At 48.0% G+C, this 17757-nt stretch overlaps 2 protein-coding genes across 2 annotated transcripts; one reads left to right on the top strand and one right to left on the bottom strand.

Moving 5' to 3' along the window:
• The first annotated feature begins 3699 nt into the window (after positions 1–3699).
• SERPINF1 (serpin family F member 1) lies at positions 3700–10595 on the top strand. Its single transcript, XM_032129808.1, has 8 exons — positions 3700–3805; positions 6219–6304; positions 6649–6847; positions 6925–7080; positions 7895–8098; positions 8879–9021; positions 9631–9841; positions 10187–10595. Exons 2-8 carry the CDS (start codon positions 6227–6229, stop codon positions 10444–10446), a joined length of 1251 nt encoding a protein of 416 aa, XP_031985699.1. The 5' UTR covers positions 3700–3805; positions 6219–6226; the 3' UTR covers positions 10447–10595.
• Positions 10596–11085: 490 nt separating this feature from the next.
• Positions 11086–17681, bottom strand: SMYD4 (SET and MYND domain containing 4). Its single transcript, XM_032129805.1, has 10 exons — positions 17484–17681; positions 16655–16805; positions 16342–16431; positions 14896–16039; positions 13949–14131; positions 13487–13653; positions 13030–13165; positions 12468–12584; positions 12040–12163; positions 11086–11406 (listed from the first exon to the last, which is right to left on the bottom strand). Exons 1-10 carry the CDS (start codon positions 17612–17614, stop codon positions 11256–11258), a joined length of 2394 nt encoding a protein of 797 aa, XP_031985696.1. The 5' UTR covers positions 17615–17681; the 3' UTR covers positions 11086–11255.
• Between the last annotated feature and the right edge of the window lie 76 nt (positions 17682–17757).

Genomic DNA, 17757 nt, shown 5'->3' with positions numbered 1-17757 from the left:
TGCTGAAGGTGTTGCATTGAAGGACCCAACAGAGAAAGGAAAAAAAGCACAGAAATTGAGAAATTGCAAAGGTTGGGAGGAAAAAAATCTGGGCATGACAGAAGGAAAGAGAGGAGGGGCTCTGGCAAAGGATCTGCTTTTTGCTACACCTCGTCACAAGGAACAACAGGGGCTGTGAGGTGAAATGGCAAATCTGTAAAGACTCTCCAAGGACCGAGTCCAACAAGTTTTGGGCATCTCCCCTGCCAAGTGTGCAGGGGATGGATGCTCTGTGGATCAGAGCTGGCTTTGTGAGATGGCAGAACTCCCTGAATTAGGGCATGAGCTCAGTGGCACAGGGTCAGGAAGGTGTTTTGCCTGTGAGCAGCAATGCAGGGACAAGCAAGGATGTACCAGCCCTTAATCCTTCCCTTGGGTAAAACCTGACAATTGCTGGGATCTGCTCAGAGGGTCAAAGGTGCTGATCTGGCATCTGTTATCTGTGATTTGCTCTTCACTGGGATACTCCTGGCTCCACAGCACAATGCTGTGGATGGCTGGGACAGCTTCCAGGGAAAGGAGGACAGATTTTGACACCTGTAGCTGGATGTCACTGCTTTTGTTTTGACAAAAGACAATGTCCTGTTACAGCTTCCCTTTGGTCTGAGACGGGCAGAGCCCATCACACCCCCTGAGATGGGTCCTTTTTCCAGTGCAGCAGTGCCCTAAAAGCCCATGAGGCCCTGGCACAGGGTGCCCAGAGAAGCTGTGGCTGCCCCATCCCTGGAAGTGTCCAAGGCCAGGTTGGACAAGGCTTGGAGCAACGTGGGATAGTGGAAGGTGTCCCTGTCCATGGCAGGGGGGTGGAACAAGATGATCTTTAAGGTCCCTTCCAACCCAAACCATTTTCTGATTCTATCAAAAGAATCTTGTGGTCCCTCCACCCAACCAAGCCATCCTACCACTTAAAAATACGAGCCTAACTCGTAACAAAGCAACTCCTGTCCAGAGTAATTTCTGCTTCCAAACCCCCTCAGCTTCTGAGTAGAAAGGATGGTGCTCTGTTCCTGCAAAGCAGCAGTTACAGAGCCCAAGGGCCATCCTTCTGGCAGTGTTTTCCTTGCTTGGGAAGGCTGCCTTCCCTCAAAGGAAGGAGCAGAATGCTTCTGGGAGCCTCTGTCCCTGAATAGTCTGCACCATCTGCTGGCATAAGAGAAGGACTGACTCACTAACCATGAATTTCAGGGATGCAGGCGACTTTGGGGAATAAAAAGTCCTGGCTCCAACCTCCAATTATGCATTTCTTCCAGTCTAAAAGGGGAAGAATGGCCGAAGATAATGCCTACCCCTCTAACCAATGCAGTGACACAAACCCTTCAGCAAGAGGCTGTAATTACAGGGCCGTGCAATTTTAACAACTAAACCCACAAGAATTCAGCCTTTCTTACTAGAGGGCACAGCTCTAGCCCACAGGGGACATTTTAGCTTATTTATTTATACAGATTCATTGCTAGCATTCAGAAATGCCATTCCATGCCTTAGGTAAGTCTTCTTTGGCTACTGTAACCTCCCCAAATGCCACCCTGTTGCACTGCAACCTCTGCAAAATTCGAAGCTCAGCTCTTCCTTTTCACGCCTCTGCCCTCCAGCTCCTGCTTTTATAAAGTTTTTTCCCTTGTTCTTAGTTTCCTGAACAGCTTGGTTCTTATTTCCTATTTTCTGTCTTGCTGCCATCACTCCTCCCCCAAGCTATTCTTGTCAAACTATTAATTTCATCTTATTTGACAGTACAGCAGCCCTCCATGACTGCTTCGCTCAACAAATTATCAGTTACACCAACCATAAGACTCTTTTTCACTCCACTGACTTTCCAGAAGAGGCAGTTTGTAAAATGCAAAGTAATATTAATGTTTCTGCTCAGGAATTTCCACTTTGCATTGCTAAAGCTTTCATTTTGACGGAGCTGTATTCTGAAAAGACATGACTAGCACAGGGTGTCTGCTCTATCCATCTGCACCACTGGCTCAGAATATCAAATAACTCCCAGTATCTTTAATATTAGATGTATTTTTTTCCTTACCTAGAGCAAATTCATATCACCACTACTTCCACAGCAGAGCTGAACCCTGTCAGAGAGCATATTGAACCCAAATCAGAACAACAGGAAAATGTTTGTACTGATTTAACAAAACTGATTTTGTTAGATGAGTTTAATGCACCATTTCAGGGATACCCCTCACCTACAGGAATAAAGCTGGCTTTGGTCTATAATAACATTCTATGAAACTACCACTCTGATTTAAATGGGTTTAAAACCAAACCTGTATTTAAACAGATGGGTTTCCATTTGAAGATAGAGACGAGACATAAAAACTCCTCTAGTGGTCCTTCCATAAAGGGCATTTTAACACCACAAACAAGGTATGGAAAAGAGATGAAAACCACCAGAAAACATCTCCACAGCCAACACCCCCATTCCTGAGCTGAGAATGGAAGAATAACAAGTACAATCTTTTCTCTGCACATGATTTCGCACAGAGCAAGCTGAGAAGCAGCTGAAAGCTGCTGTTGTTAGGAGGGCTCGCCTTTGAAGCACTGACTAATCACAGGGCACACCTGATCTGCTTTCCTGGCTTGCAAAACCAGCAGCTAATGCAGCTCTGAGCTCATCCTTTCCCCTTTGCTGAGAGACTGGACCAGCTCAGTGCTCACACAGGAGGAGCTCCTCGTTACCTGCTGGCAGAGAGCCCAAAGAGATGTCCCAGACTGGGGGCTCTGACATCACTGCCTTTCCAGCACTTCCAAACAGAAAAACAGCTGGGTCAGGTTATCTGCATGCCCAGTTAGCCCAGTATCCTGGCTCTTCCAGTAACCAGTAACAAATGGCTGGAGGGGAAAAAAAAGAATGACATGGGACAAGGAAAACCCACTGTTCTCTGCCTGTATTGCCCAGCTGGCCATTGGTAGCCTTCAGGGGACCTTTCTTCCACTAATTTGGTTTGGTTTGGGTTTTTTACCCTCAAATATATTTATCTTTCATCTTCTGCATTATCTAGTTATAACGAGTTTTACAATTTAATACTTGGTAAAAAATACGCTCCCTTGATTTGAATGTACACAGGTGGGTGCTCCCCTTGAGCCTTCTATGGAAAGTAATAATGGAACTTCTCTGTCCCTTTCCTTTCTCTATATAATTGATCATTCTGAAAGCTTCTACAAATTTCTCTTAATTCATCTTCTTTTTTAACAAGTCCTTGGCTTTTTAGCCTCTTTTCAGCCAAAACTTTAAGCCAGTTAATGATTTCTTGTTAACTAGTAACCATCACTGGATACAAGCAGTTCCCAGCATCTCAACTGCCTCAAACAACAGAAGCCTGTTTCCACTTTGTAAGTCTCTCCATTAAATCTTGGACATAAATCCATAAATCCATTAAACACTGCTGCATTAACCATACCTCTGAGACAGAAGGAATTCCCTGATGTGACCTATGGCAGAACTGCTGGGATAAAAGACTTGCTCCAACACAGCAGGGAGTGTTTGCATTTGCAACCTGGGCTTTACCCACCAGGCTGCCCTTAGTGCAGGGATTTGTTTTGGGGGGAAAAAAAAGCGTTGAAAAATTAGTGCAATTCAGGGCGAGGGTGGCAGCAGCAGAAAATGGGAGCAGAGCACTTTAAGAGAGCCCTGGGAAGCTGTAACTTGAAGCCTGCTGAAGGCTGGGCTGGGGGAAGCAGCAAAAAGCAGATGTGGCTGCACCAAACCCGCACTGTCCTCGACTCGCACCCGCTGGGAGCCCCTGACAGCAGCGGCCGAGAGGAGCCCCAGGTAAGGGACAGCTCAGAGACAGCTCACCTGTGCCACTGCCAGCGGCCAGGGGAGCACAGGGCACAGGCTGAGGCTGGGCAGCTCTCAGAGGACCTGGGAAATGGGAAGAATGGTCCTTCTGCAGGTGGGATTCCCACCAAGAGACCTCCCCAAGGATCGGGAGCCACCAGTGCCAGCTTTGCCCTCTGAGGCTGAGCTGTGCTTGGGAACTGGGGTGGGGTTTCCTGCCTTTCAAGCATCTGCCTTGCAGCTGGGAGCACGCTTTTTGTCTGTGATGGTAACAAGGTTGGTGAGAGTCAGATCCTCTGGAGCTGGTGGTTGCAGGATGCTCCAGGAGCTGGTGCTGTGGAACAAGCAGAGCGAGCAGTTTGAACTCATGGGTCTTGTTTCACAGCACCTCTAAAGTCAGAGGTGTTTATAAATGATGTGAGAGACTTGTACCATTGCAGGTGGAAAGTAAAATATTTCCTTTGCACCTGCAGGCCTTCACAAATCGACAACTCCCAGACACAAAGTTCCTTCTCAGCTCATTTCTCAAGGTTTTCTTCCTGTACCTTTTGACTGTAACATCACACGCTGCTGCTGCTCCTTCTCTTCTCCTGCAAGGCAGCCACAGATTTTAATATCATGCCTGAAACCATCCCACCTCTGATCCAACCAAATTCTTTTCTCTGCGTTTCTGGCCGTGTGCTAAGAGAAATACAAATAGAATCCAGATGTTCAGGCCAATTCAAACGCAAAAGGCTTTGTCTTTTTAGAATGGAAATTGCTTTTTGGCAAAGTCTGAGAAATATGAAGCTGGTGACAGTACTGGCAAAAACAATACAATCTGCAAAACCAATCTCCGCTCCTATGCTCCCAGGAGCTCAGTGTAGCTGGAAGCAGAGGTTGTGTTGAGATTATTTTCTTTTTCTGCAGAGAAAAGGTTATGCTCCATGGAAAACCTTCATCTCTAAGCTAGACTGGGCCAAACCTCTTCCTCTCAGCATGCAAGAGTGCAGCTTGGTACAGGCATCCTCACAGAGCCCTCGTTAAGGCCTGTTTAACTTAGACTCATGCAGGGCTTCTGTCACCTCTCTTCCAGCATGGTGCCTGTTCATTGTAAAAGTCTGGAATGATAGGAGCAATCCCAACATCATATCCACTGCTACACCACCAGATAGTAAATCCTCTTGATCCCCATCTTCTGCACCAGAAACCTCACCTACTCTGCAGCTGGGACAGCAGCAGGATGCAAGTGCACAGGGGAAAGCGGGTACCACTTCTGTGTTACACTGGCTGAACACAGATGAAAGCCTTAAACCTCTACTGTGACGCCTTTTTCTCCAAAGGAGAGCTGTCTCCAGAAGAAAAGGCAGGAAAGGGAATCAGCAAACTGCCTTTCACTCTGCCTGAACAGGGTCTGGAACTGGGGTTGTTGTCGCCACGTGTATTTCTAGCAGCAGGCGTGTTTCCTTTGAGCTGAAGTTAATCTGAAACACATGTTCTTCCTCTGCTTTCTCTAGCTGTCTGGATGACGGGGGTTAGTTAAATACAACCCTCTTCCTTTAATTTCTGGGAATCTATCTAAACATTGCTTCAGACCAGCCTCAGTGGCGTCTGTTCTCGGGGGCGGGACACTGCAGTAGCTCTGGTTTACCCACAGCAAAGCCCTGGGTTACTCACTGCCCTCTGGACCAGACAGATCTGTCTGGAAGGGCCACTCATCCCAGTCCTGGAGTGATGAAAAGTGGATTCCACAGAAGGAACGGCTTTGGGGAGTTTGGTGCTTTTCTCCCCCTACATTAAAAATGTTGAATAAGCCAAGCTCTGCCTTTCACTTCTCTAGGTCTGGCCCTGCACTAGGTATTTACTCCCAGCCCCTTTTCTTACTGTCTTTTAAGAAAGTTCTTCTATTTTACTTCATCAAATTGCAAATAAGAAGCAAAGGATGGACACAGGTAGACACAAGGAACAGCAAACTACTGCCTGAGGCAGGTAACTTGTATAACACAGCAGTAACCAGTCAGTGTTGCTTTCTGCCCCATTCAACAGTATGGATTTGGTACCTTTTTTTATAAATGAAGTCTTGAATTTTTTCAAAGCCTAAGACTCAGAAGTAATGATTTGTGCTTTTCTGGACCTTGGCACTCGGTAACTGCCAGCATCAGTGTGGTTTGGGCCACACACATCTGCTTTTGTGCTCAGGCACGCCCACACCGTGTGCTTGCCCAATTTTAAAGTCACTGAGGCCAGTTTGGCTGAATTCTTCCAACTAGAGAAGGCTGAGATCAGGTGTGTGTTTCACAACTGGCAGGACAAGCAGCAGCATCTGTCACTGCAGCTCCTGTCACAACCAGGTAAGTGAATAGCTGTGGTAGAGATGTATTTACCTGGTTGCTCAAACTCTCCCTGTCACATTCTTACTTTGTAGGTCCAGGCATGCAGATTCCAGTGGTTCTCCTTTTCCTGGGCCTCTTAACTGTCCCAAGCAGAACCCAGAACTCAGCTACTGAGCAGGTGAGTAGGAGACAAGATGCAGAGAGCAAGGGGGAGAGGTGTGGAGCAGGTAATTTAATTTTAGAGATCCTTACTGAAGGATTAAGCACTACCCTCCTAAATTACTAGGATTTTATTTAGCAACATAATGAGACTAACTCCTGCATTACCTGGATAAAACCACAGTAGTTACATCAGAGGATGACCATGAGGCAGAATTTCAAACCCAGTGCTGTCTTTGGCCTTAAAGTAACTGTTCCTACACTCTCTACAAGATGAAGCCAATATTTCTGTAGGTCATAGAAGAAATCTGCAGTGTTTATCACACCTGCAAGTCTAACCAAAACACTCCCTGTACCTGCCAGAACTCTGCCACAGCTGATGGAGCCAATGCTGGCGAGGAAGAGGAAGATCCATTCTACAAGAGCCCTGTGAACAAGCTGGCAGCTGCAGTCTCCAACTTTGGCTACGACCTGTACCGCCAGCAGTCCAGCCGGACAGCCACCGCCAACGTGCTGCTGTCTCCCTTCAGCCTGGCTACTGCACTTTCTGGTCTCTCACTTGGTGAGTTCTTTGCCCCATTTCCACATTCACCCTTTGGCTTGACAGCCCTTCCCTCATGTTTTCCTGGTCGTTGGCAGGGGCTGCAGAACGAACTGAAAATGTGATTTCTCGCGCCCTCTTCTACGATCTCCTCAACAAAGCTGAGGTCCACGACACCTACAAGGACCTCCTGAGCAGTGTGGCTGGGCCAGAGAAGAGCATGAAAAGTGCCTCCCGGATCATCTTGGAGAAAAGTAAAAGTCCTTCTTCCCCTCCATGAAATTTTACCTAAATAACCGTCAGCAGTAGTTATTTTGGTGTGTATTTATATAAAACCACACTGAGTAACACAGCACCAACAGCTCTGGCTCTGACATCCAAGCCAGGATGCAGACAGGGCATGGAATGCTCTTGCTGCTCCAGAAAAAAGCCTGGAAAGTTTGTGTGCACTTAAATAAAAGCCCAGACATGCACACAAAGACATTGGTGACAGAACAGTTAACTCACAGAAGACCTAAAAGAAACTTGCTGAGAATTTTGCCTTCACTCCAGGCTGTCTGGCAGGTGTTGCTGGCTTCCAGGAACCACAGATCACATTTTCTATTTGTGATAACACTCAGCCATATTCCTTTGTTTAATTCCTTGCAGAGCTATTTGAAATGTCTGCTTCTGGCATGCAATAAACATCTGCTGAGAATGCTAAGAGCTATCTCTTGGAACCTGCTGGTTCCAAGAATCCAATAGGTTGAGTAAACTGTACTCATAAAGCAGGCTGGGGAAAGAAGAAAGGCTGATGTAGGAATGGCTGTGTCCAAGCCTTGAGTTCTTATCTCCCTTTTTCAGTTTTCAGAAGAGAGTTATCCCATGCTCCAGCATGGGTGGCTGTAGGATTTGGATCAGTTTCCTTAATGTGCTTTCAGATATTCCTCTTCAAAGCACATTTCTGTAGACAAACAGCCACAGATATTTTATGAGAGGCCTGCTGCTGGGCTTTGGATTGCAACGTGCTGCCTTGAGATTGTTTTGATAAGGGAGCTAAGCTGCAGGATCCATGTTTTTATTCCCCAGGACTCAGGGCAAGGCCTGGGTTTCACAGCCAGCTCGAGAAGTCCTACAAGATGCGACCGAGGGCACTGAGTGGTAACACCCAGTTAGACCTCCAAGAAATCAACAGCTGGGTCCGACAGCAGACTAAGGGAAGGATTATGAGGTTCATGAAGGACATGCCCACAGATGTCAGCATTCTCCTTGCTGGGGCTGCTTTCTTCAAGGGTAAGAATGTTGTGTGCTTGGATACAGAAAAAGTCCATTAAGCATGTGTTAGAGGAGATGTGAAGCAATGCTCTCACTTCCAATAAAGCAAACAGACTGTCAAAGAGACAGAGAGTGTGAGAAGAAAGTGTTTGAGAATGTTTAGTAAAGAAGTAAAAAAAAAAGCACACTACCTGAACAAAAATAGTCCTGAGGGACGAATTATTACTCTTGGGAAGCTGAATCTTGACCTGTTTGCAGTAAGAACCAGAAAAGAAACTTTAAACTCAAAAAACTCCATTCAGAGACAGGATATTACCATTTAGGGAAGGCACAGCTTAGAGTGTTCTGAGCCTTTTTACCACTGCAGAAAGAACAGTTTGATACTAGAGAGCTGTTCTTAAACATGCTGTAAGCCAGTGTCCTGGAGAATTATTGCTTGGAGACAAGGAGCAAAATAAAGGGTGGGGAGAGAAGCACTTTATATGCATCGACACAACTGTTACCCTTCAAAATAGTTTTGTAATCGCATAAGTAGACATCAACTTCCCAATAGCAACTCCACCCATACACTGGCTTGCTTATTTATTTGCCATTTAGCCAATTCTCAGATGAAAAGGAGGGGCCAAGGATGGCAGTAAATCAGTAGCTCCAATCAGTCTATTTCTATCCCTGTTATGCCTCAACTCTTAAAGCACAAGTGCTGTATATTAAAGCACAAGATTATTCAGCCACGGGCAGGAGCCTGGTTTCATATGCTATTATTCCAGAAAGTCCTCCATTTTCTCTCTTGAAAAACAGGGACATGGAAAACCAAGTTTGACACCAAGAAGACTGCCCTGAAGGACTTCCACCTGGACGAGGACAGAACTGTGAAGGTGTCCATGATGTCAGACCCCAAAGCCATCCTGAGATATGGTTTTGACTCAGAACTCAACTGCAAGGTCAGAGAGCAAATATTGCCCAAGATCTCCTAAACCTACTGAGGAGCAGGTTCAGCTACACCTACCTGTTAACCCAATCCAGCCTTGCTCCTCCCATCAGCTACTTTTGCAATCTCTATTTTGAAAGGCAGTGTGTTGATTCTTAGGATATCCTGCTCCTACACTGGCTATGTCACAAGCAACCCAAAATTTAAATTATGCCCAGGTCCTACCAGCCTGTATTGCTTGACTTAAAGTTGGGCAAGAAGGGCAGGGCACACCTCTCAAAACTCTTCCATCTCTACCTCTTTCAACCAAGCTTTCCCTGGAGCACGAGCTCAAAGGTATTTCAGTGAGAATTCCCCAAAGCAAAGCTGCAGGATTTAACAGGTGAGAGAGCACTTCCATAGCAGGAAGAGTGCAGGAAGGATGGATGAAAGCCTAGGGAAAAGCCAGAAGTGTCAGGAAGCATCATGTCAGATAAAAGCAAACAGGGAAAAAGATCAAATGTTAACTGAAAAGGTTGATATTCCAGCCTGAGAGTCAGGCCTCGGCCTGGTACAGGATGGGTAAAACTGTTTCTTATTGATGTCACTCTCTCTAATCTCCCTCTTATTTCTGGCCTTGCAGATTGCCCAGCTGCCCCTGACAGAGGGGCTCAGTGCCATGTTCTTCCTGCCCACAAAGGTGACCCAGAACATGACTCTGATTGAGGAAAGCCTCACCTCAGAATTTGTGCACGATGTGGACAAGGAGCTGAAGACGGTCCACGCTGTGCTAAGCCTGCCCAAACTAAAGTTGAACTACGAAGAGGCACTTGGCAGCACACTAAAGGAGACAAGTATGTACATCACACCCCCTTTGCAGGCTGCCAGGGCTCAAAGCAGTGGTCAAGTTGCTTCCTGCTCTCAGAATAGGAAGCTGGTGGGTTGTTAGTTATGGTTGTGGAGATTTCACCAGCAACCAAATCACCTTCATCCAGGACTTCTCAGCTTTTTATCACATCCCTCCACCAAGCTCATACAATGCTGCTGAGATTGAGGGTGAAGCTCAGTACAAGCAGATGGAAGCTGCTTTTCCCTGTTCCCCCAGGCTCCCTGCCCTCCTGGATCACAGCATTAGCAGTGCTGCTCCCCCTTCTGCAACCCATGCCTTCAGCTAACGCAACTTTCTCTCTTTTCTCCAGGGCTCCAATCACTTTTCACATCACCTGACTTCTCCAAGATTTCTGCCAAACCTCTGAGATTATCTCATGTGCAACACAAGGCAATGCTGGAGCTTAGTGAGGATGGGGAAAGATCCACACCAAACCTCGAGGCCAATGCTGCTCGTCTGACCTTCCCCATAGAATACCACGTGGACAAACCTTTCCTTCTTGTACTGAGGGATGATACCACTGGAACCCTCCTCTTCATTGGCAAGATCCTGGATCCCAGGGGTGTTTAGATCCCTGCACAATAATCTGCAATGGTAGGGCCCAAATGGAAAGGGTGATATTGGGAGGGATATTGGCTCCCTGCTCTGCTGCACAAAGACACAACTTGCAAATCTTACGCCTTCATGCTGCAATAAAAGAGCTTTTGCTATTAATCTCAGCGAGCCCAAGTATTCTCCCTTGAAAGGTTGTCTGCCTACATCCTGTGCCTTCACTCCCAATTTCCCCAGAGGAGGAATGCAGTTCTGTGTGCTGAAAGCAAGCATTATCTGGTGTATGCTGCATTGTCCCCCATCCTGTTTTCCAGCCTTACACCAGTTGTTGAAACTGAATCCCTCATCACTGACAGACCTGTGCTGGAGCCCTCCAAGTTCTGCAGTGGCCTCTTTTATAGATTGTAAGTTTGCACTTCCCAGGCTGTTGCCTCACCCCTTTCAACCATTTCCATTTGACACTGGCAAGCAGGAAAGTGCCTCACAGTATCAAAAATAGAAGGCAGCGTGCTCTGGATGACTGTACGTTCATAATGCTCAGGGTACCACACAGGGGAGAGTCACATCTCACACAAAAGCAACTCAAACATTTGCTTCCAACCCACACACAGAACTTACACAACAGCCTCTGTTCCCACCATACCACACACAGACCTCTCACGTTAGAATTGGTCATTTTATTTACAACAGGCTCACTAAAGAGCATTTCAAAACTTCATTCAAGTTGCTGTTACACATGATTTTCCAGCTTGTACTACATGACTACCTTACCACATGACACTTAGCTTTGATGAAAGATCACATTGCAGCTTCCTTTGACAGGGAAATTAAGTCCTCTGAAGGATGTTTCTGGGAAGCTCTGACAGACAGGCCTTCATCTCTTGTAGCTCCTGGATCTGAGCACTCTGAGGACCGAAGTGCACTGACAAAATCCCCTCTGCTCTTTGAATCGTGCTCAGAGCTTCAGAAACTGCAAATCTGAAATAGGAAGATAGTAAGAACAGAGCATGCAAAATACTTAATTCAGCTTCTTGACTTACACAACCTTTAAGCCCTCCCTAACAAAAACCTGAATCTGGTCATGGCTACAGATTCCACCCTCCCCTGCCTTCCAGCAGCAGGAAAACTGTGTCTGCTTCAGCTGCAAAGGGAGGATGAAGGGGAGGGAAAGGTGAGGAGATACACAAAACCTGAAAACATTATCTTTGAGTATATCACTACTTCATCACTGCAGCTCCTGCTAAAATTAATTTGGTTAAAGGGAGTTGTTGTGAGGAGATTTTCAGAAGCAGTCAGGGGATATCCTTGCCAATAAAGCAAGAGGATTTCATTCCCTCCTTTGAGAAGATGTCAGCAACGTTATACAACTGAGGTATAAACACCAAGGGTGATGAGTTGACAGAATAAAACAATTGGACAGGGAATAAATTGAGCCAGGGAGAAGAAAAAGACAGGCACAAAGCAGAGAAACAGATTCCAAAAAGAGTACCTGTGCCAGGCATCCTGTGTCCTGTGAAACACCCTCAAGGTGCCAAGGGCCACCTGCCTTGATATTGTGTCAGACACACAGGAGTGGTGCAGAGCAGGGACAGAGGATGAAACCAAACTCACCCATTGAAGAGGACTTGTGCCAGCTTGAAAAGTTCATGGCCTGTTTCTACACTTGATGGCCCATGGTGCATTTCCACAATCTCAATACTCTTCTTCAGGTGTCTGGCTGCTTCCTGCCACTTCCCTGATGGAAAACAAAACAAAACAATGAGAAATGAACAAATACTTCCTAGAGCTACTGCCACCCAAAGAATCTGACAGAATTATTCCAAATGTGATGCAATCTGTCCACAGAACCAGGACAGGGAATCTAAAAGAGCATGAGAGCACAGTATCGTTCACTGGCTGCTGGGAACACAGGTTTGGTCTTTCTGAGAGCCCTGCTGACAAAACTAGGGAAAAAAATGAAAGGGCCAGTCCAAGAAAACACTAATCATGTTAAATTCAAAGTTCAGGAAACGTGGGATAGTGAGAGGACAATGCCATACCAAGAGTAGCATAGACCTGTGCCAGATGATCCTCCATCTCTCCCATCAGCAAATGCTCTGGAGACAAGAAGTTTCCAGCATCCATCTGACACTTCAGGAGCATTTTGATAACCTGATCTATATAAAAAAAAAGGTTATAAAATTCACCCTCTCTCCAGTTTTCCATGGTCCATGAAATAAAATCAATCCAACTTCATCTTTGCGTGTTACACAGCTCACTGGGATTTGGTTAGGATTCAATGCTGACTTCATCTGCACCTCTCCTTATTCTACCCCAGGGCTGAGGTTGACCCAACTCCCTCCAGGAAAACAAGACCTGGAAATGTCCAACTCTAACGTTTCCCTGATTTCTTTTTATTTAATTACTTTACTATGGAACAATATGTGACTTAGATTAACACCCTGATCAGGGGGTATAAAACAATCTAAAGCTGAAGTCCCCAGGGACACCAGGCCACATGTCACAGGACCCCGACGGCGTGAGCAACAGTGCCATCTCATGGCTCCTGTCCCGACCTGGGCTCCTCAGCTCCTGACCTCAGGGCACAAAGCTGAGCCTTACCAGCCTTCCCGACTCTCAGCAGGTCTAAAGCTTTCTTGATTTGTTGCTGAAGGTCCTGCAAACGGCAAGACAGGTTCTCTCTGCTGGCTGAAGTTGCACAAGCTTCGTTTGAACAACAAAGTGTGTCCTCTTCTCCCTGAGGAAATCACCCCTGTGATCATTCCTGCTCATCTTCAGCTCAAAGCTTACTCTCCATCTGCATTAGCTGTGTTATAGAGATGCTAAATTGTTTCTCAGCTGTATTCATTAAACAAAGTGATTTTTTGTTAATTTTTTGTAAACTTTTTAAAAATCAGCTTATTTGATTTTAGAAGAACCAGTGAGATACTGTCTTGATTCAACAAGGGCTTTTGGCTTTTGAGCAGGGATCAAACTGAGATCTTCAACTCTTGGCTCTCCCAGACCTAAACCTTACACACCCCAGTAAGTTGCACAATCATAACTATGGAGAATTTACCTGCATTTGAGCCTGGCACTTGGGACAGCAGAATGAATTTCTGATGGGCACCAAGCTCTTGACACCAGACTCCAGCTCCTCAAGGCATGCCTGGCAGCGACACTCAAAGAAATACTGACTGAGAAGCTGTTGTCTCTCAGCAACCCTCATCCTACATCGGTGAGGCCCTGCAAAGCATGGCAAGGGTAAAGATCTCTCAGCAGGTACAGCTCTAAATATCAGAATAAATGGATTTTTGTTACAATTGAGACTAGGTATATTTTGGAGAGGATGTAACTGAAGACTGAAAATCTAACAGTGGGCTCAAGAGATGAAATGCTGCGTTGATCAAGGCTGCTAAACGAAGACTCTGGCAACATTAGATGAGAATTGTATGAGAATTATGACATAAATAGCCATCAGCATGATGAGGAGAGGTCAATGATGTCTGTGCCTTGAGACAAACACAAAGTTAATGCTTACCATAGCAATGCAAAACCTCTTGGCCTCTTGGGACTGGCTGTGATGCCCTGACAGTGGCAGCTGTCCCACTGAATGACACGCTGGTGTTGGGGCAGCACGAGTGGTTCAGGAGGCTGAGGACAGGGAAGAAGGCTGTTGCCAGCCTCACAGGCTTTTTATTTACAACAGCCCCATCTCCAGGCCCTGAAGACAGAGGAAAACCAAGCAGGTTGAGATTGAATGCTCACAAACCCACACAATTTCTGCAGTGAGCATCATGACCGAGCGCAGGCAGCAGCAGAAAGGTTCCTGGTATATTGCTACAATAAATAATAGCTAAGCACACTCTGAATGTGCACCAAGGAACAGGCCAGCATGGGACAGGCCATTAAATTTTAAACAAGCCATTTCCATCTGCAGTGGGAGCTTTCTACAGCTGATAATTCCATCTCTTCACTTCACACAAGGAAGATGAGCAAGGACAGGACAGTCCTGGGCTCCTCAGTACAAGAAAGAGGAGCTACTGGAGAGATCCAGTGGAGGCCACAGAGATGATGAGGGGTCTGGAGCATCTCTCCTATGAGGAGAGACTGAGGGAGATGACCCTGGTTAGTCTGGAGAAAACTGAGAGAGGCTCTCATAAATACATATACAAATACAGGTGTCAGAGAATGTGCTGGACTCTTTTCTGTGGTGCCAGGATGAGGAGTAATGGCCATAAATTAAACCACAAGAAGTTCCACCTCAACGTGAGGAAGAACTTCTTTCCACTGAGGGTGGCAGAGCACTGGAACAGGCTGCCCAGGGAGGTCGGGAGACATTCCAAACCCACCTGGATGTGTCCCTGTGTCACCTGCTCCAGGTGGCCATGCCTGGGCAGGGGATTTGGACTGAATGATCTCCAGGGGTGCCTTCCAACCCCAACCATTCCATGACAACACAGTAGGGCTTAAAAGTTTTTATCTTACCCAGCTCCTGCATTACAGTGATTGCTTGTGCATTACACTGCAGCTGCAACACGTGCCTCAGCATTGCTTCTGCCACAGTCTTCAGCTCTGGGGACAATTCATCTGAGGTTTTTTCACAGGTCTTTGGTTCGGACCACTGCTGACGTGACTCCTGATTCAACACAGCAGCCTCCAGGCCAGCTGCTTGCAGCTGTTTGCATATAGCTACCACGCTGAGTGTGCAGAGGAACTTGTGCTCAGCACTGTGCTGCTCAGTGTGGGACAAAAGGTGGAACAGAGCTTGGTAAGAACTCTGGTACCGACCATTGCTGTCACAACCAGGGATACCTCTGGTACCAGCTCCGGCATCTGGTGCCTCACTGAGAGGTTTGCATCTTGCCTCAGGGTTCTGAAGGTCCTTGTCCCCACTGTGGGAGCATCCCACCAGCCTGCTAACCTCTGCAAATCCTGCCAGCAGGACAGTCCTCAAGGCCACGTGGCAGAAGACCCCCAGTGTGAGGAGCAGCGCTCCCAGGGAACACTCTGTCCTGTGGTACTGCTGCCACGCCACATCTGCACAGTCCTGGCTGCAGTACTTGGCATAACTGCAGCCCTGGCAAGGCACCGAGGCCAGGAGCTGCCTCAGACAGCGGTGGCAGTAAAGATCCGCGTTAGTGGCTCCCGTGTCCCACGCTGCCTCGCCACCCTGCAGAGGAAGGCTCTCCCCAGGGCAGAGCACACTCACAAAGGCCTCCTCTTTTAACAGGCTCTGTCCTGGCACGATGTCCTGGGAGGCCACCAAGTGACGTCCTCTCTCTGCATCAAAACTCAAGCTCAAAGATGAAGATGCACCTGAAATATTGTTGTTCTCTTCCCAGATCTCTGACTTCCCTTGAATGCCACCACGTGCTTCTCGTGCAGGCTCTGGACACCTCTCTTTCTCACATAACTTAACCTTCAGCTGGCTTAACTTTTTTAGCCGTGTCAGGTGTGTAGTCATGACCCTCTCTAGAGCAATTTTACTCTCCAGCACTCTGAGGATATCCTGTGCATCCTGTAACCTCCCCAAGCACAGCAGACACTCAGCTTTCCGCAGCAGGATCTTGGGCAGCAGCCTGTCTGGATAGCCATGGCTTTCAGCCCTGGCAATATCTTCCAAACAAACCTAGGAACAAAGACAAGCTCTTTTAAGTGGGCTTGAAACCCGGCTTGTGCTCTTTCATTCCACCTAAGAAAAGTCTCATGTAAGCATTCTGTGTGTTAATCAGCAAATTCCATGTGCATAACCAAGCTGCTGCCCAAATAAAGCATCCTGACACAGAAGCAAAGTAGGAGCCCTTCAGAAAGTTGAGTTATGGATGCTTTAAGCACAGCTTGGGAAGCACAGCTGATCTGCTGTCTCTTGTTCTAACAATCAAATACCTCAGGGGCACCCAGGACCTTGTGGGGTGGGTGCTGCCCACTTACCTCAAAGTGCCCCAGGTGGAGGAGGGCGGCAGAGCGGTTGGCAAAGCACACGGACACCTCAGGGCTCCCAGGGGCCTCGTGTGATGCTGCCTGCAGAGACCAGAGAACTGCTGCTGCCTCGGGGGACCCCTCACAGGACCCTCTCAGCAGGACCTGCAGGATCTCCTCTTTGGGGAACCCCTCATGGGAGCTGCTCCTTGCCCCTCACAGGAGCCCTTCAACCATGAGGGGCTGCAGGATCCCCTCTCGGGGATCCCCTCACAGGATCCCTTTGGCTGAGAGGTTTTGTAGGACCCCCTCATCCCACACCTACCTTAGAGTAGAGCCTCAGGGCAGCCTGGTAGTGGCCCTGTTTGAATTCCCGGTTCCCCTGCTCCCGGTACCAGCTCGCGGCCTCCGGCTCCTTGCCCGTGGGTGCCTGGTGGCACAACCGCACCAGGGCTGCCTCCTCCTCCTCCTCGGTCCTGTGGGATAGGGGGTCAGCACCAAAGAATCAGTTTGGAATCATCTGGTCCCACCTCCCTGCTCAAACAGGATGATCCCAGAGCACGTGGCACAGGATTGTGTCTAGAGGGTTCTGGAATGGCTCCAGTGAGGGAGATTCCACACTCTCAATCTGTGCCCGTGCGTGGTCACTGCACAGGGAAGACGTTTTTGCTCATATTCACAGAGCCACAGGATCAATTAGGTTGGAAAAGACCTCTGAGATCATCGAGTCCAGCCTGTGACCGACCCCCAGTTTGCCAACCAGATCACGGCACTGAAAGCCATGTCCAACCTTTCCTTAAACACCTCCAGGGACCACGACTTCACCACCTCCCTGGGCAGCCCATCCCAGGGTTTAATCACCCTTTCTGCGAAGAAATTCTTACTAATGCCCAACCTAAACCTTCCCAAGAGAAGCTTAAGACTATATCTTCTTGTCCTCCTACCAGCTGCCGGGGAGAAGAGGCCGACCTCCAGCCTCCTGTCAGGTAGAAAGGTGGAATTTTATCCAGGTGGAATTTCCTCGGCATCAGTTTCCGCCCGTTGCCTCGCGCAGAGCCTGGTTCATCCCTTTATTTACACACATTAAGAGAGATGCTCCAGTCCCCCAATCCCCCTCGTTACCCTGCGCCGGACCCGCCCCGCCCACCGCTCACCGGAGCAGGTCGCAACCCAGCCGCACCGCGTCCTGAAGCGAAGCCGCCGCCAGCCGCTCCCGCAGCGCCGGGTCCAGCGCGGCCCAGAGCCGGGAGGTGCGGCCCTGCCACTCCGCCACCGGCAGCGCCATCACCGCCGCCACCGCGCCACCGGCAGCGCCACGACCGCCATGGCGGCGCCCAGCAGCATCCCCGCGCGGAACACAGGGCTACTTCCGCCGTACGGCGCCGGACAGCCAATAGGAGAGCTGCTCTGCCGTGTGACGCACGGCGT

The sequence above is a fragment of the Corvus moneduloides genome, chromosome 20 (genome assembly GCF_009650955.1).
Source record: "Corvus moneduloides isolate bCorMon1 chromosome 20, bCorMon1.pri, whole genome shotgun sequence".
NCBI classification, from domain to species: domain Eukaryota; kingdom Metazoa; phylum Chordata; class Aves; order Passeriformes; family Corvidae; genus Corvus; species Corvus moneduloides.
Note: the sequence above shows the minus strand (reverse complement) of the source record. Positions and strands in the feature narration are given on the sequence as shown.